Genomic DNA, 26,168 nt, shown 5'->3' with positions numbered 1-26,168 from the left:
AGGTACCTGAGACCTTTAATTGGGGAAGGCAAGTATTGACATGGGAATTACAAGTGACACCTTTCTTTGCTGAGTGGCACTAGAAACTAACCTGTAAATTCCAGAGCATCTCACATAGGACTAGTAACTTACATTCAGACAAAGGGACTGCTTTTACTGAACCCTGAAGATGCGACTAATATTTTTAGGACAGATAAAAGTAATTTACCATCTTTGAAGTCAGCATTTTTCTTCCTCACCAGAATTCGGAAATCTTCTGCTGGGTTAACACTGCCTACCTACAAAAGTACAAAAATGATACAATTGCCTGCCAATATCCATCTCTTTCTTCCTGCAAGACAACAAGAATCTTTGCATTCAATTTTAATATGGAAACAGAGGCTCTACACTTCTCTGCATGCAGACTCGTGAAATGCAAGTTTTCCAACACGTGTTAATGCACAGTACTCCTGGCAAAGGTTAGTTACCACACGAGCAAGATGAACTTACACTCACTATGCTGCACTGTTATAATTGATCACATTATCTGGTGTTGAGAGGACAGCAGCACAGTGATTTAGGTTATCTGCTAGCTCAGCTTTGAGAACCTTCTGTAGGACAGACCTCTTACACCTCCCTAATCTTGCCAGACACTCACTGAGGAATGGGAGCTCCCAGGCATGTGAGCACAGAATCAGTGGTTTGCCACTCCAATAGGAAGCCCAAAATTAAAAGCTTGCACTCAAGACATTTACCCTTTCTGGCACAGTCTGACATCTTAAATCCAAAGCTCTCAATTGGCAGAGAAGTGCAGAAACCTTAGAAAGGAACTAAAACCAGGTCAAATGCAAATAAACACTTAGTGAAAAATAAATGCATGAACCCTAGATAAAAAACCCTACACTGCTTAAAATTTCATATCAGGAATCAAAATTCTCAAGTTTTTTTTAAATTGTTATGCTTTGCTGTCAAAATAATTTGCAGACCTTTCAGTAAGCTTGCTTGGTCTCATTGTGTTTCTTTTAAATCTGGCAATACCACTTTCCAGGAAATATCAGAAATTTATATTAGGAGTACAGAATATTGAAATGTTTTCAGATTTTAAGTCTTTTTATAAATATCAATAATGCATTTTTGAAAACAAACCTTAAAGAATAGCACATTTGAAAACAAGTTGTCTCAATACTAGATCTTTCCCCCCCCCCACAATAGTAAAAAAAAAATCAAATAAAGGAAGGACACAGATATGATACAGGTTTCATCTACCCACAGAAGCCAAATTTCTGATTTAGAACCCCAGCTAATGCAGAGAACAGTGTCTAAAATCACAGCAATACCTGTGACTAAATATACAGAGGCAACTTCTGTGTTTCACATGATATGATAGACACCAAGAACAAAATTCAGCCACTGAATTCCAGTTCTGAGATTCTGTTTTCCTCTGATCCTCAGGTCTGCCTTGTAGAGTTCTAAATGTCAGGAGAGAATTCTGTCGTAAAATACCCAAGACTGATAGAAACTTGTGCTAACATATGCCTAAGGGCAGAGAAAGTTATCTTTACAATCTCTAGAAAAGTCTCAAACGTAGAAGTAGACAGTATTTCAGTCATGTTTCAGCTAGAAATTCCCCTTTTATCAGGAATTCTGTATATTCACTATAATAGAGAATTAACCTCCCTCTTTAGTAATCAGATTTGTAAAAATATGCTTACGGAAGTGATACTGCCTTCAGCAAGTTTTATGATGCTAAAGCTCTCTTCCTCTTCTTCAATTTTTGGTTTCTTAAGGCTGGGTTCATCTTCACTGCTGCAAATGAGAAGGGCAAAAATTAATATAAACACTTGAAGTAAATTGTCCTGCCTACTAACTAGGGAGACAGCAAGTCAATGAAATAAGCACTGAACTAAACTTCATTACTTCTCTGTTCCAAAATCAACAGTAAACCATGCCTCATTTTTCCCCATAGGCTGCATAAAGCAGACAGCAGAAACAGAGATCAAACTTTATCTTAGCATAAAGCAAAAGCATCACTTGTTGAAGGTATGAGATTATTCATGTTTATTTCAGGTATGAATTTATTTACACACACTTTCTCCACCTTTTTAAACACAAAATACCTCCAATCACTTCGTTTGGAACTTGTATGTTGAGTTAACCTTGGTAATTTACATGACATGTGGTATCCTCATCAGATTTGTTTTAAACATGCAATGGCAATGAAAATTTAACATTTAAGTAAGCAATTATTCTACTCCTCAATCACTAGTTCCTGCCTGGAATTTATAGGTAATACAAACCTGTTTATGTTGTGGCTTTTGAGTCTAACTACCTCTATTTTCCATCAGCACATGAGAGCTTTATAAGAGTCCACTTACAGTCATCAAAATCTGCTAGAAAAATCCCAATTAAGCACATCAGAACTCTCTTAGGACATTTGAAGCTACATCACAAAATGCTTTCAAAAGGACTATTTGTTATTTTTAAAAAGCGACTTGTGATTTTAAGCTACTTTCTCACTTTATCCTTACAGGTAACATATACCAAGGTGTACATTCATACGAGGAACTTAACTGTAACATGCAACATGTCAGACGTTAGAGCACATCTTTGCAAGAGGAGAAAAAGTGAGATAATCACAAAAGGGGAAGAAAATCCCATGCTATGTTCTGTGTTACACAATGTGATAGGCAACTGATAGAGAAAAATTGATTTCAGTTTAAGAATGACTGAAAGCTACTCAGCCATCCAAATAGGAGGATTTGTGTTCAAGGAATCCCAAAACAAAGTAACAAGTTTTTATGAAAAATTCTACTACTACAGTGAAAAAAAGAAACTACTTGACAACATAGGAACAAAGCCAGACATGCTGGACTAGGTGCCACTTTGCCTTCTACAAGGTTAGAACTGATTGCAAAAATTGCATTGCACGTTACAGAAGCAATCAACTATTAGAAAGAATTTGTGCAGTCTTCCTTTTTACTTTCTGTAGCACACACCTCCTCTACTTTACAGTCAGTGTCTATCTCACTTTGTTTCAGTAGTCTTCTCTGTCCTTTACTTAATTTTGTCAGTACTGAAATGAAATCCCTTCTCCTCAGCAACTCCCGTCATTCAGCATAACCTTACTTATCACTGTAGGAGGAGTGATGACTTCAGTTATGCCTCAGGACAAGGAGAGGATACTTTGCTTCATTCTCAACTCTGCTGACTTTCTGACTAACCTTGAACAAGTTGCTTGATTGTTTTGAACAGCTTCTGTCTCTCTGTAAAACACAGAAACTGATACTTATAAACACCAGTGAGTTCAGAGATTCTACTGAAACCAAAAATCCTGTATATTGATGTGGTTTGATGAAAAGTGCAAAGAACAATGAAAATTCTCTTTTATAGAATATTTTTCTCCAAAGGTGTGTGGCAATCAATTGCAATGTCTTGAAATCTTTATCTTCCTGCATTATTTTTACTGATTCAAAATATTTTGGGATTGTAGGAAGAAGAAAATGATGCTGCTGCATTTAACTGCCTAGGACCAGATCTACAGTTGTCATTAATCAGTGCAGCACAACAGAAACTAATGAATCCGTACCCATTTATACCAGCAAAGGATCTGACATTTAGAATATGCGCTGATTAGCAGTACTTCGAAACTGTAAAACGTGCAATTACTATTTGAGAAAATTAATAAAATACAAGATTAATTTAAAACACCCACTTCTACATTAATATAGAAGCTCCCACATGCTGGATGAGGTAGCCTCTCCACAGGCAACCGAAGAAGGAAAAAGTAAAATGCTTTCTATTTTACTGGATTTTTTCAAACTAAAGAGCTTAGCAAAAGTAATACAAAAAATACTGAATACTGAAATACTGTATTAAGGTATCATGTCTGAAATTTTGCTTAGTCCCATTAGACCTAAAAAAATTAAGCAGAGAAGGATCTGGTCAATATGATGATAGGAGACACAAATCAGTTTTCAGAAACAAAAATAATAGTAAGGAGATCTTCTAGACAACTTTTTCACAATAGTTCAGTGCAAGCTATCTATATATGACAGTTTTAGTAAGTTGAATCTCAGAATACAGATTTGGAATCACAGAATGGCTTGAGTTGAAAGGGACCTTAAGTTTTACTTCATTCCAACACCCTGCCACGGGCAGGGACACCTTCCACTAGTCCAGGTTGGTCAGAGGTTCATCCGACCTCCAGGGATGGGACATCCACAACTTTCCTGGGCAACCTGTGCCAGTGCAGAGTTGCAGAGTGATACACTTTATCAAATGAATAAATTGTATCACTCAGCTTTTCCCCAAATACCGAACAAAACCACAGAGTGAACACTGTGGTAGCAATGACAATACCACTGCTCCCATTCATTGATTGCTACAGCGATACCACTGTTTTGCAATTTTTTTAAAAATTCTATTACCATTCATTCTTCTTTGCATAATTAAGACTGTATCCTTTCACTTCCTTTACAGACTTTTTTAGAAATCACTTTAATACCCTACATCAATTTCTATCTCAATTACTCTCAATTATTCTAAATTATACAGCTATTTTTATCACTTCTCTAAAGGAAATCAGTTTTCAAACAAAATAGATTTTCTTCTTGCTTGTCAAAAAGATACTTTTAGAAAGATACAATCCTAAGCAACTACCAGTCACTGTTTTTTGTTTAAAAATTCTCTCTCTAGCTTGATTGAACCCAAATTCTGCCTGTTCTTTTTTTATCTCCTTTTCCTGCTTTTTAAAATACACATACAAATGTATGTATGTACACACACAGAGAAACTGGGGCACAGAGTAGGGAAAAGAGAATGGAATCAGTATGAATTCAGAGACACACCAAGGTAACACAGGCACATGCTGAAATCAACAACAACAAAAAGCAAGGTGTTTCCCAGTCTGTATAGGGAAACGTGGTCATTGCTTTGAGCAGCCAAGTGAGGAGTCCTATGTCATGTTTTTCCAATGATAACTGGGGAGGAGCCTCCAGCCAACCCAAGGTAAAGGATATATGACACCTCAGCTAAGCAAGAGGTCAAAACACCTCAAAGACTTTGTTCCTAGCTCTGAAAGGACTGAACCAAAAATTACAAAAAGAAGAGAGAAGGAGCCAACTGAGAACATGCCAACATGTCAGGAGCCCCACTAGTTCTATTATAGATTTCAATAAGTTAAGCTCTAAGAAGCATATTTTGTTTAAGCAAATTGATTTGGCTGGGATTATAGCAGCAATGCAGTAGCAATTCAGCGTTTGTTTTTCCCATTTGCAGCATAAATAAACTAAACATATACATTCAGCAACAACAAAAAATCCTATCTTAAAACTGTTCAAACAATAGGTGTTCCAGGAAGAGTCCATAACAGCTTGATTTTTTCATGGAAACCACAGGAATTGCACAGCAGACAATAATGCAGCTGCTTTCCTTTTGATTGGTTTCAAAATGAGAGCTACAGAATTACCTAAATCAAGCATGCTAATTTAAAGTTTCATGGCATTTATTCTGACCTAAATTAGACCCATTAGTGTTTGAACTATTTTATAACCACCAGTAGGACAAACTGTCTGATCAGGAGACAGTAAGCAATGCAACAGAGAGGATGTGCAGTCGCCATCTCTGACAGTTTTCAAGCCCAGACTGGATGAAGCCCCATTTAGATCTCACAGGTTATCTTGCTTTGAGCAGCAAATTGTACAAGAAACCTCCTGAAGTCCATTCCAACCTGATGGATTTTGCTATGACAGCAAATACAAACATGTGGAAGTTACAGACTGGTTCCTGGTGTGTCCTGCACTGTAAGAGTGTGACTACAACTATTCACAAAGTACTTCAGACATACTGTGGCACCACAATATTCTCCATCCATCAGCACTTTTTCCAGTGTGCAACTCATTGATTTCCTGTTCAAAAGGCTCTGAGCTTGCTTCATCCAGCAAAAACAACTTGAAGTGTAAAAAAAAAGTTTCAAAAAAATCCATAATATATCTCCAACTTACTTGTCTTTGAAGATATCTTGAGCAGTCTTCTCTTCTTTTTTCTTGCCAACTTCCTTCAGGGGAAAAAGTGCTTTTACTCTTTCCAGAGGAGCTTGGCACCTTTCTTTTACCACACAGGGCATCTCCAGCATCTCTAAAAGGTGCTGCTCAATTGGTGGCAATGGCTTATCGGGGTGAAAAGCCTTATGCTGCAAACACTGCAAGAAACAAAACTGTCTGAGCAAAGTAAAACTTACAATTTATGTGCTTTTAATATAATGCCTGTATGTCTGACACTATATGGTAAATGCAAAATTAAAGAAACTACCTTTGTATTGCTGAAAAATATTCCAGCTCAAGTGGACTGAAAGTCTATAATCAGCTGTTTAAGGAGATATAATAATGATAATAAACAAGAATAATGGCAGAGATGAGTGTTCCCACACTGAAATGAGTTCTATGAAAATTATTAGGAAAATCCCAGGAACGAAAGTCATCTACAACTGTTCATATTTTTAACTTCTTACTACCTTTAAAATGCAGTTCTATTATAGAACAGTCATATGGGAGACATTTCTCTACACATTCCAAAATTAGACAAAATATCCCAACCATGTATTTCAGTTACTGTCACAGTGCATTGTTTCTCAAAAAAAGTACTTTGTCTTGGTCAGTAAAACTCCTAGTGCATACAGGAGGAACTTTCATCAGTCTAAGAACAAGTGAAAAGAGAGAATGCTAAAAGTGCACAGGTGAGGCACAGAATATATGTATGTTTAGAACTTAGCTTGGAAAGAAGGGAATGAAGGAGACTGACAGATGTACACCAAAGTTGGAACAGATGGCAGGAGCTACAGAGGAGGCTCTTTCACCGAAGCGTAAAGTCAGTGCACACAGTCAGGGAGACAAACAGGGAGAGAGACGAGGTTAATGAGGCAAGCTACGAAAATTACACTGAGAGCAAGGTAGGTATCTTTGCAATTTCCTGAAGTGTGCAATAGCAATGGAGAGAGATGTGCATTTATGAATACACACACAGATACCAGTGTATGCACACACATGCATCAAATACAGTGGAGCAAAATTTTTTCCACACCCACTGCAATGGAAGTGTCAGACACCAGTGTGGAGCTAACTATTCAATAAACTAGGAACACAGTAGATTTGCTCCCCTGTTGGCTGTCAGATATGACATTAAAAAAAAAAATCAAAGCGAACAAAACCCCTATTCATGTTGAAAAGCTGTCAAAAAGGAAAATCCAGACCATATGCTACACATCAATACTAATGTATTTTCATGCTGCTATTAAGATTCCAATCCATATTAGAACACACTGTCAAAAGGAGGCAGTTGCACAAGGCTACTGATTTCATAACACTTGTAGTGATTTAAGGCATAATTATTTTGAAAGAGAGTAAAAATGTTGCTGGAAGCTGCAGTAATGGCTCTTCTGATACAAACACCCTCACTATTAAAAAACATTAGGGAATTGAATTAAACTGACAAAGCAAAAACCTAAGTCCCTTGCTGTGAATATATTTTTCAAGCTTTTGCATCTGAAATCCTCATGTGTGAAGCTGTAAGAGCTGAGCAAACTGACAAATAGCCACAGTCTCCACTTGTACCTGTTTTTCAAGTAGATGACCACCTCTGAAACCTGAGACAACAGGTCATCAAAATCTCCACGTAGTCCTTGTGTTAAGTTAAACAAGTAACCTGGAGTTTCCAAACCCACACGGTCACTCTTGACCTTGCTTCCCCTTCCTTCTGTGCCCAGCCAGAACCACTCCTACCTTCACAGGCTGGAGGGCAGCCCACACTGTCATGGCCTTCCAGACTCGCTGTTCTATTTGTGCATGTTGTCACCAATGCTCTAGCTCCTCATTGCTCTTCCTCATTTCCTTACATTTCCACCTTAGAGTCAACTTTCAGGACCACTAAAATACTGGCCAGTGGATTAAATGAGTGGTCTTTACACACCATTAATCCCATAAGGAATGTCATAAATGCATGAACAGGCAGAAATTTACCACAAGAAAGCATTCTGCCTTGTTTTCTTTCAAACAGCATATAGGAACACACTTTTGTAGAATCCTATTTTAGCAAATCTATAAATCCTACTGAAACCTGATAGTACTGAGAGCCTTAGAACATGGGAAAGAGATTCAGCTATCTAAAAGACAAACACTTAGTCTCTATCAGTCACCTACTCACTCTACACAATCACAACTACCATGTGCTTATGATCTCCGAAAAAAGAAGGATCAATTACTTTCCCAAAGTTCTTTTTTCATAATTATGGAATAGATTTGGACAACTCAGTTTACACTAGTTAGCTGGCTTTTGAGGTTAAACCTGTGTGAACTGAATTCTGACACAAGTGTCTTCAGAGTTCAGTTTACACCTAGTTTGTGATGATTTCAAAATGACTTTCCAACAGAGGGACTGCATTCAACCAAAGATAAGATTACTCTCACTGAAAGCCCTCACAGACATCCATGAACAGCCTCATGTCCCCAGCTGCTCTGTGTTTTGAAAGAGAATATCCACACCATCCAACTAGTTACAAAGCAGCTTAGTCCTCTAAGGTCACTTACCGTGGTCTAACCAGAGCCATGATAGCATTCAGATGGAGACTCTGCAGCTGGATCCCATGAAATACAAGATGCTGCAGGACACCATTCCAACACCCCCCTCCCCCAGGTCCGTCTTTGTACAGAACACTTTATTTGGCTAGCAAATAAAACGCACTGCATTCCCCAAGTGTTTCAGGAGCTTCAAATCCCTGTATTTAAGAGGGACAACTTAATAACATTGGAAGTCTGTCACTACAAAAGCTATGGAAGCCTACTTAGGCTTTTCTGGAAGCAAGGAATAGGAGTTGAAACTCTCGATATAGGATATTCCTCATCTTCCACTTCAGCAAGCATTAACAACTATTTTCCACCCACTCTGTCATTTCCTAATGCTTACCACTACTGCCAGAGATATAATTTAGCTTGATGTTTCTGTTTAAATTCTGGCTCTTGTCACTTATCATCCCAAATATCTTCATGAGGCAACAAAGCAAGGAAATGAAGGAGGAATTCATCCTTTTCTTCAGAGTTATTTTTTGAAACCATTTATGCATCCTGCTCAGCCTAATCAATTTACTGGCTACAATCAAAAGGTGGTATATAATTTTTCCTCATACTTCTTAAGGAACCAGCAGTGCCACTTGACCTAAGAGCAAAATACTAAGAATTTGGAAGATTTTCGCAGCAAAGGAGAGAACAACTTACACAGATTAATAGACATTTTGTAATAAGACAAACAAATGGGGCTGTGCATGGCCAAAAGAAAGCACTTAGAGGACTGGTAATTTAGAGCTTTCTAAACAGTAATCATTGTGGACAGAAACTGTATCCTACCTTGGACATTCAAACAGTTAATAAATACTTTTTTTTACAGTAGCATTCACCCTTACAAAATCCCATTATCCTCTAAGGAAATTGGCAAGTTACTCAGTTAACTCTCTTCCAGCTGCACTTGACTCAGATGCTGGGACAACACCATCATACTGTTTCAGAACTAAAATAGCACACCTAAAAAATCCTTCTTTCATTGACATGTGACATCCACTAAACCAAAAAAATGCAAAATTATGTTTAACAAAAGACGAAATTCTATCCCCATGTGCTACATTTACAAGCAAAATCATATTTGTTTTGTAAGATCCAAGCTTAACAATCCTTCCTAAAATAAGAGCTGTGCAGGGGTCAATTCATTTTAAGCTCTTGTCCTGCAATAACCTTCTACTGATCAAATCTTGCATTCAGTTACACACTGTCTTGTCAATATGACTGGCAGAATTTGAAGAGAACACTGAGTTCTTCAGGTGTCAATCAGAGTAGGATTTGAAGACTGGGCTTACATGTGTTCCCAAAACACACAACGACCTTCAGAGCCTTCAGTTCTTTTGACAACAGTGAGGTACCAAGGTTTTGGGAAGCTAGGATAGGCTTTCTTAACTTACAAAAGCATCTACTTCCTACTTGTAAACTGAAATAACTTATTCACAATTGCTGAGATGATAAACATATTTGCTGTAGTACTGTTTTTGGTCAATTTTCAGAGCAGACTCACACATTCAGTATATCTCCATGGTTCCGCATACAACACAATTCTGCAGCTGCATGAATTGCAACATAATTTTCCTTATTTTTAAATTTGCTGTGTCATTTTTCAAACACTTGAATTCCAAGGGATAATTAAGTCTCTTATCCTCACAGTTGGAACGAAAGTCTTCATGATATGAAAGAATGTAAATCAAAATGTAGACAGCTTGATATACTAACAGCAAGAAGTGTGAACCATTCTGCTCACCCATAAAGTGCATCAATTTAGACACCCAAATAGAACATTTTAAATGTCAACAACGTTAACTACTTACTACTGATCAAGTTCACCTCAGACTGACTTGGTTTGGAACCACTACTAGATGGAACAGTGCACAGAAAAGTGATGGAACACAGAATGAAAATCTAAAGAGATCCATCATTTTCAGCCAATTTTTCTCTTTGCCCAAAAGCTGGACTCAGTTTATGTCCACGCTGTGATCACTGCAATCTTGAGATTCAAGTTTTTATTTGTCTAGTCTAAGTGTCTGTGAGTATCACTGATGCTGCTGCAGAGATTTCAGTATAGGTATAATTTCCCTTGCTTCCTGGGAACTGGAAATTTAAAAAATAAATCTGTGTCAGGGACAACATAAAAATCACTGGCTACCCCATAATTAAAATGCAAAAGACTTTATATCTGCATCTTCACAACCCAGATCTTTCCAGTGTGAATCAGAGAATTACAGAAAGATGAAAAGTCTTAACAAAAGTTTTTTAAAAGAGTCATACAGCTCACCTCACCTGATATAATCTCTGAAAATGAGGGTTTGGGATTCTGCTGGGCTTAAACAGGTCCTCAAAAGTTTCTCCATCTTCATGAACCAAATTCATAGAATCAATCAATGAGTCAACAGCAGATAACTGATCCGCTAAGGCAGCAATTACATACAAAGAAAAATTAAATACACTTCCAGATGGATGCATTTCTTGAAACAATTTATAAATGAAGATTTGCTTCGCAACATGAGATTTCCACTAAATCATTACATGCAACAGAATACACAGCAGTTATAGATTTACCAATAAAGTATATGGATAATGGACAGAATAATAAACCCCTGCTGTATTTAAGGACTATAGTGTAAAGTCATAAAGCCTTTTTTTTCCCCTCAAGACCTCAGTTATTGTTGCCTTTCTGCTTTCATTCTTCTTGTTTTTCAAGATGTTTTCATTTGCAACAGAAGGTTTATAGGCCACTTAGAAAATAGGGAGAACAGTTGGTTTGAAAAACGAAATAGCATAGTATAAATTTTTAAAGTTATGATTGCGAATTAACACAGTTCACAATAGCCAACTACTGCTTTGGCAAGACAGGTTTTAGATTTGTTCTCAAACCGCTGGTTACAGGCAAAAAAATAGAAACTTTCAGACACAAACCAGCAGGCTACATATATCCTGATGTGCAGGTGCCCATTCAGTGGATCTCACAACAACTGGAAGAAGTGGGATTTTAAACTACACCCATTTAAACTCATTGTTGTGCAAAATTCTCAGAGCAGTGAGTCAAGCTTTGTGTGGCTGAACAGTTCTGTGGTTCTCCAAAGATGCCCTCCACCTGAATCTGGACACCAGTAAGTGCGTGCTCTAATAAACGACACAGCACAGAAAATACAGTCCTTGCCTTTGTACATTATATTAACAGGCCACATTGCAGCTGGCTGCAGGACCAGCTTTGCACCAACACAGCTGCTGCCTCTGTTCTAATTCCAGGCTGATAATCATACACTGTAGATCCCACAAGGTTTGTCCATTTAGTCTCACAAATGAGTTCAAAGATCAAAGGATACAAGAGGACTGAATCTCAGATCTCTGCCACAGAGATCCTGTGAGACTGATGATCCCACAGCCAGAGCCAGACACCATTAACAGTACAGTTAAAAGGACAGTTGCTGAGTCTGCAACTAAAGTGGCAAAGCTTTGATATATGTTTACACTTCAAAATGACATCACCATAATGGATGCCCAAATGGTCAGGGTTTTTTTCCTAAACCAAAATAATGACAAAACTTATCTTTTCAATGGACAGCCAAATATTCTAACTCTTTTATAGCATCTTACAAGAAGACAAGCAGGTTGCTTTTCCAGTTGACCAGGAAATGTCTTACCTGTAGGAATGGATTTTTTATTGTGCTTCAAAGATGAAAATATGTACTGTCTTAGGTCTTCCATGTAGGGTAGTTGCACATAGATGAGACACTGAGCATGAGGAAAGAAGAAACAACTGTACCAGCAGAAAAGAAACATCTGCATCCCCAGAGTGCCATATCAGGGCAATATAAACATAAAAAGCCCTGAAGGTCTAATGTCTGTGTTTATCAAAATATTTAAATACTTACAGAGCAACTGTAAGAATAAAGCACAGCATTATATTTTATAATATACTGATGGCTATGCTCCTCATTTTTCCACTGGTGGAATAAAGACCTCCCAGGTGATCTGATACCTTTGGCTTGTGCAGTTTCAACCAGCCATGCTTTAAATAACTCATATATTGCCACTTTAGAAGATTTTATCATAGCTTACTGTGTTCCAAACTCAAAAGTTGGTTTTGTTTTTTTAACATTCTTTGCCTCATTTTTTCTTCATTCAAATACCTCTCCCAGTTCATGCCACCTTAAATAATTCCTTTCCAACCTTTATGTTTATACCCCTTCAAAAGTCTGAAGATTGTTCTGTCCACTCCCTCCTCCATCGCTGCTCAGCCATATTCATATTTAGCTCTTTCAATAGTCTCTCGTAAGTAAGATCAGTGGAAACATATGCTGCAAAAATTCTGACATACTGTGTTGCTTCTGGGTCTCTCAGAAGGCACTCTGCAGAAGGGTAGGAGTGAAAAATTACCTCATATGCATCCTTAATATACGGAAAAGCTACTCCAATTTGTGGGTTGCTTCTTCTGTCATAGACATAGCGCACAACAGCTACTGCTTTCAACTCATCCAATGCACGAACAAGGGCAGAAAAAGCAACTGCTGCATTCTGGGGGGAAAGAGTCAACAGAATCATGCAAGTTCTTACACATCATCTGAAACACATTTTTCACAGTGAATTCAAAAGCACTGATTTAGTCAAGACTAGTTCCCATTCCAGCTATAATTTGAACACAAATATTTTTGATGTTCAAAAACTGAAGCAGCAGAAAGGTCAAATCTCATCATGATACTGGATCCATTCAAAGCTGAGTAAACTTCAGATCCAGCATGTTCCACCTTTTCCACCAGGTGTGAAAAGCTCTCAGAAGAGCTCTCACAAGAGACGGGGAAAGGGAGGTAGTCAGATCCTTAAAGGAACTCATTGAAGCGTTTTACCTCACTAAAGCTTTTTACCTCCAACATGTAAAATAATTTGGAAGTCTGTTCTAAGTAACACAGAACAGGACACACTTGCTCTGCATGAGAACGGACCTAAGCACCAATTTCAAGTTCCACATGCCTTGCACAAACACAGTATCTACCACTTTCTCATTTTTCACAAGATACTCTGTTCATTTGGGGCCTAATCCAACTACTTTTCACCCTAATAGGCAATGGAACAAGACTTCTGTAAACTGCATTAAAAGTATTTATTAGCACAAAGACAGGACAATCTCAAGTGTCACTACTTTTCTATTCCACAACAAAATACCTTCAGCGTTAAATAGTGTCAAACTTGATGTCATTTTACCTCATCATCTTTCGCTGCAAAGACCTTCAGAGCCTGGTTGCCGATGTAGTAATGTCTCTGGATCTAGACACAAATGGCCAAGAGTTAGCCTGATCTAAAGAAAATGTCACTAATGCAACTGGACCAGTTAAATTACAAAACAACTAACATCAAATTTTGTGGCTTTGCACTTGAATAATTACTGTACATAGAGGTTAAAGCCCTGTATGTTTCATATCTCCACTTATCACTCAATATGGATATTCAGTTACATTGGGCAGGATATTTTCAAACCTTCCTATTTCATGGGCAGGAATGCAAGACTGTGGTACTTGCAGCTGTTACCAGTCTGAATAATACTGCAATAATTCAAAAATCAGTGTGAAAAACCACAGTAGTTAATACAAGACTTAAACCTAAATGACACCACATCTATGCTATTAATTTTTTTCTAGCAAAGATATAACAAAAAGGAGCTGGAAAAAGCCGTATACTTAATTAATAAACCGACTTAAACAGCAACCTGGAGAACATCCAGCTGTGCTGGCAAAGAAGCACTTCTGTCAGCAGAGTTATTCTGTTCATGAATGTGGCTGACTCAAAACCAAAAACAAAAAATAGTTTCATGAAGGGGCATCACAGGAATAGTTGCAGCTACAGAGGCTGACACACACACAGAAAGCAACCCTGCAATAGTGGAACACCTCTCAGAATGACTGCACGCTGCTATGAACACTGGTTAAAATCACCTCTCTCTGTTAAAGAAAAAATTCTTCAGACTGCATTCTCAAAACTAACCTCATTATATTTTTTCTTTTTTTGAAATTTTTTCATTCATTTCATCTTTTTATTATATCTTCTATCAAATTACTATAAAGTTGCTGAAATCAGTGACAACTTGCACCAGAGCAGGTCTATTTACTGTGTTACAGCACAATTCTTCAACTCAGATTATTCTACCTACAATCATTCTTTGCTGTTCTGTCTTTAAAAGATCAGGAAATTTTATGTTCAGTATAGTATAAGGAATTATATATGTGTATCACTACAGCTGTTTTTGTTTGCAAAAGGAATTGTCCCTTTGTAATATTTTTGAGTATTATTTTTCAATTTACATGGCATGGTTTATAAATGAAAAATCAAAGTTTAAGCGCCCTTTGATCTTCTTTCCTGAGGGTATGAGCAACTCAGGAAAATAATATAAGGTGGTGGTTCTATTCCTTAATTATGTATTTGGAACTGTTCCAGTTTTTCTGGTTAATAATAAATAATCTTTTCTCCCAAATTTTAAAAAGAAACAATATAAAACATGTATTTGAATAGTGCCAGTTTTATGATTGCAAACAGTAAAACTCCTGATATCATTATCTATACACTGTAATTTTAATTCTCTAATCACACCTGAATCATTTTATTCCACTGAGGTATATGCAGCTACTACTGGTCCTAACTACTCACACTTCTAGCTAGAGGACCAGAGCATACAATTTCTATTCATTATGAAATCCACAGACAAGAAAAACACATCACAAAAATCAATCAAAAGCAATCAATATTTTGTGCACTGAAAAATTATAAAACCAAATTTTTAACTCTTCAATGCATATTTATGTGAATCAAAAATATTTCTAAAACTACTGGTATTCCGGTATTCCTATAATAATTAACTGTGTAGTTGAAGGTATTAATGCACTATCTGATGAATGGTGGGAAAATAAAACCCCATGTGAAATAACAGCTCACTTACAGGAGCATAATTTTCCTCATCTGTTTTCCTCTTAGTTTCCATTTTCAATACAAGTCAGACTTCAAGTCAAAAGAGGAGGCCAGCCTCCAGCATAAGTGAACTCTGCACCTGGTTAAACACATCTTACAGAATTAAATGAAGGCAGTAAGACTCAGCTGTAGGCTGAAAATACAAGAAGAGATGCAAGAAAGGGTCCCACTGAAACACTGAATGCAGACACATTTCCCTTGTTAGATCCAGTTTTTGATACAGGGTGTAGCAATCCCAAACAGCTCTCATGCCCTGACCAATTTAGGGCACAAAAGCTCAAGCACAATATTGTCTCCTCCATCAAGTAACTGGTGTACACAAGCTGCCAAGTTTCTTAACAACTAAGTTCTAAAGCCCTAAATCAACAACCAGGTTACAGTTTCCACTTAGGCTAGTTTCTCGTTTCAATAAATCAACAACTTCCTGACTCCTCAATTAATAATACATTTTAGAATACAGCACTGCAGTAGTCTAAGGACACATCCAGTAACATGCAGAGGTCTCTGTGCCACCTGTCCTGTAAAGTAAAAAGATGTTTAGCTACATCTATTTGTGAGTAAGCTCTCTGAGATACTTTCTATTCCATTAACATATTTTCTTCCTGGTAAAGGTAATGATTCCTCAGCCCTTATCAAGGGCTCTACTTTGTTCAGGCATTGAGACATTTCAAAGGGCAGGAGGGCTGGGAGCTGTCAAAACAGAAGGTGTAGAGTTGCCCTATGATTTCATTTCAGCTTTGAGTGGTGAAGAACACTGGGTGCAGAGAACTCTGAAAAGAAAGTTTCAGTCAGTTTCAGTCACCCTGTGCAATATCCTGGAGAAAAAGGATAGGGAGCAGCTTAACATTCCCAGCAATTACTTGGCACTCATATCTCTGTACTTTCTCCTCATTCAATAATAGTTTTGTTAAGCCTTTGCCTAAGGCTTTTCTAATGCTTAAGTCCTGGATTTCCTGCCGGAAATCATCTTGTGCTGGCTAACTTTTATTAAGGTTCTTGCCCAAGGTAAGTTTCTTACAACTATCATGGAAAAAGAATAGCAAAGTCAATACCCCAAGTACAGGTAAGTGCATATAAACATCAAGCATCTCATAGAAATATGGAGAGTTTTTGAATGATATTACCCTTGTCTAAGGTCTAAGAAGTCTTCATTACATTTAGTTCTTGTTACAGCAGAAACAAGAAGTAAGTTATTGTGGTAGTTTTAGCTCTAGTCAGCATAGGTCCCCATTTAGGCCTCAGTTTCTAGCAGGCCTCAAAGGCTGTGACACAGATTAGAGGGGACAGGTATCATCTGACTTAAGCAGCCAGAGAGGTATTTCATATCATCTGACATCATCAGGAAGTGTCGGGGAGTATAACAAGCAAGGTGAGAGGAGTCTCGGCCCTTTTCGGTCCATGCTTCTGACCAGGACGGTTCCCGCTCCCTGACTGATGATATCAGGCCCTGCTGCCGGTCCGCGCATCTGTTTAACCAGGGACGTGAGCACATTCCTGTTAATTCCTCTTTCCCTCTTGCTGGGAGGTTTCCTTTGGGGAGGAGGTTTGGTTGGTTTGGAGTTTCACCTGTTAGCTGGGGCGACCTCAGTGAGCCTGTTGTTGTTTCCTGTCACTATGTGCTATTTCATATTCTGTGTTAAGCTCTCCTCTATAAATATAAAAACCTCACTGTGTTTAAAGCCTCGTTTCTGCTGTTTTCCCTCACTCTCCTGCTCTGGGAGTGGACTTTTTGACTGGGTACCAGGCAGTTGGCATTTTGCCGGCTCAAACTATAACAGTTATGGTTTACAAACTACTCCTTAAGAAATTGAGAATCAACAGAGTCAGTTCTCATGGTTTCTTTAGCATTACTTTAGAGGAAAAGTCTTCTTCTGTTAGAAAGAAGCCACACTGATGGCTGGACAAAGCGAGAAGGGCTACTGCATGAGTTGGACAGAAGACAGACCATCTTCTGTTGCAGGTCTGGCATCAGTATTTAAGTCTGTGAGATGAAATGAGTCCGCAATACCTCTGACTTCACTTTGCAGAGATCTGAGTTCAGTGGCTCTGGCTTCACTTGAGGATCCAATGGCCATATTTATGAGCTTGTCTTCTTCACGAGACCACATGCTGCTTACCTGTGCTAGAATCAGAAAACAGGTAGCCCCTGCACACCTGACTGCAGGTGCTCCATTCCCAGTACACCACCTCAACTCTAGTGAATTCAGACCAAAATCAATTGTCTTGAATAACCCAGGAAATTGAATAGAAGAAATCTAGTACCATACCTGAGAGGATCTAGTGAATCCCAAAACAGAAAAACATTTTCCTTCCGTTTTGTATCTCATTTGCTCTTCATCTTCCTTTGAAAAAGGAACTATATCACTCCCATACCGAAAACCTGGAGAACAAGAGAGGAGCATCTGGTAAGCATATGGACCTACAATTTTAACACCAAAATTAGCTCTCTGAATATTTTAACAATGCATTCATGCCCCACAGCTACATTCTACACATGCTCATCAAATTACTTTCCCTGTTAACAAAAAAACCACACACCCATAGACACATTGTGTACTTCATGAGCAGCAGTTGCAGTCCTTGTACATCATTTTATGTAATGCAAGAATCCTCAGAGAGCAGGAAAGAAAACAAAGGAACTGAACATCTTGCCCAAACTTACGCTCACAGAATAGATTTAAGCAAATCAGAATAGATTTCAGCAAACAGACTGTAACACTCCCTGCAAATATAATACAAACCCCCTCAAACATACCACAAATCATACCACAGGAGATGACACCAGAAAAGATTCAGAGAATAAAATGTGTTAACAGTGGAGGCAAAGTACACTCTCACACAATGGAAAACCAAAACACACTTCTATGCAGAACTGGTCTTCCTATGTATTTCTGTATTTTACTTCCCATGCCTTACAATACAAGGTTATCACCACAAAGTAGGAAGCTGTAATTTCTCCAAGGTATCACGTGTTCCAACTGCTTATTCCCCTACCTCTTGTTCCAATATCCTCCCTGTAACATCATCATTTTATTACACTGCCACAGACTAAGGATGATATCCTCAGGTGTGAAGAAAGCAGAAGGAACAGAGGTAATCCCTGGAGAAAAAAAACCCTATAAAGCAGATATATTTTCCTGCAAACTGAAAAGCAAACACACAGGCAAAACAACTGAAATTTTGGTATGGGTGCTGCAAATACAAAGTATTGTCTAATTATGACATGTCTCAAAAGATCTGCAAAAGCACAGGAAGCATCAGGTGCTCTTTAAGCATAAGAAATATCACACCACTGATAGGGAAATTTTTGGTCTCTTTTGTTCACATTGAAATGTTTACAACTTGTTTTTTTACTAGTATCACACAGCTACTTACTAACTTCAGCAGTCAGAAGATTAGTCACAAATGCTTGAAAATATATTCACTATAAGAAGTGAGGGGGTTATTTTACACATAATTTTAAACTTATAAAACACAGACTACTAGCTTTTAACTATCATTTCTGCTTAAAGAAATAAAGAAAATCACACTTTTGTTTGGACTTTGTCTGATACAGCTACAAAACACCTATGAATGCTACAATTGAAAGAGATTGAAGAAAAAAAATACAGCATTTATCTTTACTTTCAATTTATGCTATTCATTTGACAGCACTTTCTATACTATTATGTGAATAGTTCTGCCCTTTATAGTTAATATACTTGCCCTATTTGTGTGGGATTGAAACAGCAAAGAAAAGGAAAAAGCTAGTAACAAACTAAATCTACTCAATTGCAAAAAAATTAAACAGATTTGCCTAACTCCATTTTTGAAAACAAGTCCACTATTTCCTGCTATTTCTGAGGTCTTAGTCTTCTACGGAAGTTAATCTGCTCAGAAAGAAGCTGCAGGTTATAAGAGAAGTATTCTGCATACCACTACTTCAGATTGAACCTGTTAAAGCTAAAAGACTCTTGAACACTAAACCTTCCTTTGATGGTTTCACCTTTTCAACTGCAGAATAACTAGAGCAGTTGCTCTTCTAGAAAAAACAGGAGTGCCTGGAATCATTCGTGTTACCAGTACAACTGAAGAGAAGCAGCACCACTACCCACTACAGAACTGAGGTACAGACCTCCATGGACTACAGTTGATGAAGCTGTAGTGTCCTCCATGTTCCTGCTGGTGGTATTATTATTATTCCTAATACCAGAAAAAGCAAGAATTTCTAAAATATGTGAAGACAATGAGTCTCACACAACAGTCTCCATCAGTCTACAGAGCTGACAGTCTAAGATCACAGCTAGGCATCAAGGTATAAAACTAAAAGGCACTTAGGTGAGTTAAGAGTATCAAGCCCTCATCTTCAGTTTGCCTTCAGGATGCACATAAAGACATCATACCTTGAATAGTATCTTCTTTCTGAACCTCTGTCTCATCATCATCATTCAAGCAGTAAACAGTTTCTTTCTGCACATCATCTCTTCTAAGAGTTTTGGCATCCACAACTGTCCAAATTTTTTTCACCTTCTCTTCTGTGACCTTGGTATCAGAATTCAAAGAAAAGGAATGTTTAACATTTCATTGGGATCCAGAGGACTTACTAGAAAAGGCAAAAAGTTCAACACAGCACTGCACTATTTTGCCAATAAAGGACAAATAATGATAGCCCCAAATATGCATCTCTGGCTGCTCGCACAGTGTTTTCACCACTCTGCTTTATCCATACGAGACCCAACACATGGACTGTAGCATATTGACCGTGTATTTCTCTTGGTTATTCATTAAACCCTTAGGTTAAGTCATTTGTGGAAGTCTAAGTCACAGGATAACATGCAACTTGCTTGCTATGTATTTTACTCCTCTCCCTATATAAATACCTCTGACAAAGCATTAAGATATATGTTACAGACACAGGAAGACTCGATGTTCATTCAGCTTGTTTGGCCAAGTATTCCATCAGGCTCACTACACTGCAGGATAAAAATACCTTGTATTACTGCAACTTCCCCAAAAGACAAAAAATCCAGTTACTTTATGGGACTGGAGGGAAAATAAGGAATAAGTATTTGAAAAGAGTGAATGTATTCCAATTACATGGAAATAAACCCACTTTTCTCTACTTAAGTGCAGTTGATGGGACAGTCATTGCATGAGTAGAACTGGGCAGAAACAGTAAAGACAAAATAGATTACATCAGCAGGACTGCTGTATGACCTCAGACCAGTCACTCAGTTCATGCTGGTTACTCTCCATAACTTAGTTTGTTTTGTGTGTTAACACCTTTGGGAGGGGACTCTTTCTGCATATTTGCACAGGTCTGTCACAATAACCTAATTTAAAAAAATTATTAATAAGTATAAATAGAAAGCTGATCTCTTTCACAGCTAGTAAGCTTATCTCTCAGAAATCAGATATATTTAAACTTCATAATACCAGATTCTTAGTCTTGGGTTCAAATAACAAACCAATTAATCTCCATCTCACCAGATCCATCAATACTGCCACATTATATAGTTACCTATTAACTATTCCTTAACAGGAAATTTGCACATTTTCTGTGTCTCAATACACTTACTTCTTCCTAGCACTGTGTGAAGGACCTGAATAAAATATAAGGGAAACAGACTGGGCGCAAGCTCTGCCAAACAGTGTAAGACAAACAAACTGAAAAAATACCTTTTCTTTTGCAAGTCTCAAGTAACAAAAGATAGGATTTGAAACAATGGCTGGTAAAACATTTACAGCCACCATTTTACACACACATGTGCAAAATTTCCTCTCATGCCTAGCGTTTAAGAGATACATGTAAGTCTCGCTGGAGCTACAGACATATCACTGATGCCAAATGCAAAGCTTCAACAATCACAGTATCTTTAATCAGATTCGTCAACAGTACCATGAAGTGTCACAGCATAGACAGCAATTACTTCTGTTTCTGTACATTGTAAGTTTTAGTTATTTAACATATACAATATGGTGAAGCTAAAGTTGCTGTGGGAACCACAGTTTTAGATGTACTGGCTTCTAAGCACATAGAGATCTCCATCCTAATTTATTTGGATGTCATTTTAACTTTCATTTTCTTAGTTCTAAGGAAAAAAAGATGCAGCTGCACATAACCTGCTGCCAAATTACATTAAAATACATGTTTTTATGAACTTACTGATTTGTAGGCCACAATCCTTATGGACAGATTAGAACCAATGGTGAGCTGGCAGGGCCATGGCATAGGCCTTCTTTCTATTTTCTTAAACATTGAAAGACGTTCCAGACTCTCTCTAAATGAAGGAATTGGGAAAACAAATGAGTTCTGGTGAACTGTAATAAAATATTACAGACAACACACTCCCTTTCAGGAAATGCTTAAGTCCAACTCCTTCAGATTAGACTGCATAAAGTATTAGAAAATAAACTATTTCAGTAATCTTGTCACTACACACTGACAAAAAAAGGGAATGAAAAAAAGGTGGTACAGTAGATTATGCCCATGTTAGGCCTTTATAATGATGTGACATTAAGGCTTAAAGACACTGTGTAAGGTCTCGCGACTAAACTACACAATTGCTTACTAAGCATTTCGCATTTATCTGTGCTCACCCAATCAGGGCATGTGGCTGCAGCTGAGCAACACAAATCAGAAAAGGGTTTCTAAGTGGTAAAATGTTTCCTAAAATGAAGGTGGAGAAATAAAAAATCCAGTTTCAAGTAACAGGATTTCATTTGTGCAGAACTTAACTTTTGACACCTTTTTTAATACAGTACTAATGAACTCTCTATTTTAAGGGCATTCTATCAGAATGAAAGAAGTTACTTCAACTACTTGCAGCCCAAACAGTAGATATACAAGTCCAAAAAAATCCACAAAAAAACAAACTGTAATGATTTTATATTAAAAAGTGTTAATTGCACAACTTTTAGCAGTGGAGTACAGAAATTAAGAACTTACAGTAATTTATAATACATCATTGTGAATTCAAATAGACTTGCACCTCAGAACAGCTTTCAGCTAATACAAACTGTATTGGCTATTTTGCCGTAAAATTCCAACATAAAAAAAGCTCTTAATTTTTTTTATTGCAAGAAGCAAAACTAAAACAATGCTGACCTGATCTTTTTCACATTATAATAAAACTGAGAATCCACCTTTCTCTTGATTAAAGCACATATCTGGCAGAAATCAAGATCAACTGAAAACATCAGTACAGAATTCATTCTAGTTTTCAGGTTTCTTAGGATGAGCGGGATTTTGGGGGTTTTAAATTCTAACAGATGCACAATGACAGGGAAAATGCATTGGGATTTTTATAATGAGATAAACTCTGGATTTTCTTTTTTATTTTTTTCCTTAGGGAAAGGAAAGAAGCAAGGAGATTTCTTTCCTAGTAATAAAGACATCAATATAGGATTTTTAAAAAGAATCTGTTATTATATCATTCAAAGTACTGCACCACATACATTCCAGGATGAATGTGAAAATCAAACACATTAAGTGCCAAATGCCTAAAAATGTCATTTAAGTTCATTTATTAACTCTATCCTTTAATTTCTTATATTCACAGAAGAAAAACACTGTCTGTTATCAAAGATGAGTTGTAAAATAAAACCTTAGTAAATGTACATTTCAACCTGTATTTTAAGGACATATTCCTTGTCCTCTGCTCTCCAGTCCCTTCCCCCAGAGGCAGCAAAAGTACTTCCTGTTCAATAATCAGAGTATCACAACTTAAAAAATTGCAACAAAATTTCTTCACTTACTTCCCTGGCACAGCTAATTTATTTTTACAAGTGTTGAAGTATTTTTACCAGCAGGAATAACGAATCTGGGAAAACGAAGAGTGTTTCTCAATTGGACGATAATCATGATAGATTTGCTAAACTGACTCCTTAAAGCTTGATAAGCAACTTAATTGAATCTAAAACCTCACATATTCTTAAACAACTTTTCCAACTAAAGCTTTAAACTATGAGCCAAATGCCTGTTTATCCAGAGATTTTGGATTTCCCCTGAAAATATGGCACAAAAACAGCTTATGCAGCAGCACGAGCCTGGGATAAAAAAAAGTATAAAGCAGAGGCCAAGCTACTTGGTAACTTCATGCATATGGATTATCCTAAAGGATATATGGGCCAGGAAAAATACTGCTTTTCTGTGCAGTCTTTTGATGCAATGACAAAGCCTGCTTTTTTCCAGAGACTCAGGCTGCTCTCTTGACTAGTATGGAGCACATACACAGTGATACATGTTCCTTCACTGATCAGTAGTGCTCAAATACAGTTTAACTGGCTGCTGAGGCACAAAGCCAAATAGCTGAGCTGGGTGAGGAAAGGAAACTCCCACACAAAAAATGATGAATAACAGCATGCAAACCTACAGGTACCACCTCATGTAAAAATTACATTGTGGTCTACTGAGCTTTGTGAAAACCACGTTGTCTGAAAGATCACAGTTCATCATTGCAGAACAGAAACACTAAGAGTAACATCAGACCACATAAGGCAAGCAGATGCATTTTGCCTCTACCACAACTGAGGCAACACCTATGTGGAAAGTCTTGGATATATCATTAGCTACAGTTTTCCAGAGACACACAGATTTTTATTCTTTCATTGAGGAAACAGGAAGTGAAAAATCTTTCAATTCTCACATTAGGAATGCTGCTGGGAAAGTATATTGTTTGTCACAGTGGCACAGTAGACTGTACTTGGAGAGATGGATTCAACAACATTACTCAAAACATTTGTGGGAGTTTATCGAACTAGTGAGCTAAAAGAAGTCTGTGACCAAGGAACACAGGCTACTGCTAAATGCAAACATCTATCTACACCATGGCACAAATTCCACCTCTTTCCAAAACATGCTTTTGAAATGTCACATAAAGAAACATTTCCTCAAAAATCCTCCAACACTAAGGATGGAAGAAAACCAATTTTTTCTTTAGATACTGAAAATTCATTTTTCCCTGAAATCTGTAAGCTCTTCTAATTATTCTAAAGCTACTGAAGAAGCTGTATGAAAGGGACTGAGTGTACAGGAAGTTATAAAATTCACTGACTTCAGTGATGCTCTAAGTTAAGCAACTGATTACTTAATTCCATCTTTTGGAGAGGAAATCAGAAAGTAAATTTATAGTACAATAAATAGGATTAGCCAAGTTTACCTGAAAGTGTAAATTTCTTCCAGCCCTCCTTCTTCATCCAAAGTATACATGAGTTTCCTCACCACATCAATACCCTGTTTCTGTTGTTCAGTTAAACACTTTCTTGGAAAAGAGTTCCTGTGCATATGAGAAGGCACACTGGCACTTGTATCACCACTCCCATCATCAACAACCACTGGAAATGGCAGACTGAGAACACAAGCAGAGGCAGTTAGTTTGACTTTCTTCTTTATTAAAATAACCAATCAAAACAAAACAAAAATTTTATCAGGATCAATTTCTATCTAACTGCAGTCAGATGTATACAGAGCCACATGGCTTCCAAAAGTGTAGTATTTTGGGTCTGCTTGGCATTGCTAACACCTTGACCACAGTGATTCACCATTTCTAGGTATGATCCATTAATAAAGATGCAATAAAATCCACATACAATAATGGATTAGTGATGGCAATGGTGATTAGAAGCAGGTAATGCTGATTAGAAAGCAATATGTATGACAAGAGACTGAACAAAATAAAGTCCACAGAGAAGGGAATGAGATGGCAAGACAGCCTTAAATATTAAAGGGTCTTGCAGAGAGAAAGGAAACAAGTTTTTCTTATTCAGCCTGCACTCCAATCTCATCATGGAGTCAGGTCAGATATACAAAAACCTCATAAAGGCATTTCAAACCATAATCTCTAAAAACTATTGCTGGAGAAGAGAAGAGAGTCTTCCCTCTCATTGCAAATCTTTATTGGAATACTGGACAAGCACTGTTCAGCGATGACATGCATACACCTGACCCAGTCTGAAGCAGAGGACTGCTCTAGATGACTTGTTAAAGGCCATTCCAGGCCTGTGATTCTGTATTGGCAACAAATGCCAGGAAATGGTACATTCTCTGCAGTAAGTCTATTGGATATTTCTGGAGTAAATGTTACCCATCGAGATGTTAATAGCTTACAACACTCAGTGAATTTCTGACTGAAGATGACACATTTTCCTGCACTTCACGAATCAGATCAAAAAATTTAGCCAGGAGTTACAGATAAAATGACTTTGCTGCTCTTCAAAATATAGGAGAGTTACCCAAGCATAATCAACACAGAAAAGAGAAGTGTGTAAGATCCTCTACTCTGTGCCTCATAACACCTGCAGATTTTTCAAGTCTCTCATCTGATTCAATTTTGAATGAACCACATGATGCCTTTTACCACATTTCCACAAAGTAAAACAACTTTAGTACTGTATTATGTTTTCAAAAAAGCAGCCTACAGATCTTTACTTACTTCCACCTCATTAGTCCTCACTAAGCTTATCCATCAAGAAACATATAATAAGCAGAGTTAACAATACACACAACATACAGCAAAATTAAAGATCAAGCTTCAGCAAAGTGTTTGGTACCTTCATAGCAAGCAGCATCCACTGATAAATAGAGAAACTGTATTTTAAAATTATTGTGACAACAGGAAAAGTTTCAAACCTCTGATACATAAAAGGCTA

At 37.4% G+C, this 26,168-nt stretch overlaps 1 protein-coding gene across 2 annotated transcripts in view; it reads right to left on the bottom strand.

Moving 5' to 3' along the window:
- XRCC5 (X-ray repair cross complementing 5) overlaps positions 1-26,168 on the bottom strand; it is a 58,816-nt gene that overhangs the window by 16,879 nt on the left and 15,769 nt on the right. For both annotated transcript variants that reach the window (XM_071562852.1, XM_071562853.1), the window contains exons 6-16: positions 24,680-24,868; positions 21,685-21,799; positions 19,922-20,060; positions 17,807-17,919; positions 13,785-13,847; positions 12,963-13,100; positions 12,227-12,317; positions 10,863-10,990; positions 5,982-6,178; positions 1,692-1,785; positions 209-278 (exon numbers count right to left, since the gene is read on the bottom strand). In XM_071562852.1, coding sequence (XP_071418953.1) covers positions 209-278; positions 1,692-1,785; positions 5,982-6,178; positions 10,863-10,990; positions 12,227-12,317; positions 12,963-13,100; positions 13,785-13,847; positions 17,807-17,919; positions 19,922-20,060; positions 21,685-21,799; positions 24,680-24,868 — 1,337 coding nt within the window. The remainder of the gene's footprint in view (positions 1-208; positions 279-1,691; positions 1,786-5,981; positions 6,179-10,862; positions 10,991-12,226; positions 12,318-12,962; positions 13,101-13,784; positions 13,848-17,806; positions 17,920-19,921; positions 20,061-21,684; positions 21,800-24,679; positions 24,869-26,168) is intronic.

This window comes from Pithys albifrons, chromosome 8, assembly GCF_047495875.1.
Source record: "Pithys albifrons albifrons isolate INPA30051 chromosome 8, PitAlb_v1, whole genome shotgun sequence".
NCBI lineage: Eukaryota > Metazoa > Chordata > Aves > Passeriformes > Thamnophilidae > Pithys > Pithys albifrons.
This window is presented reverse-complemented; position numbering and strand designations above follow the sequence as displayed.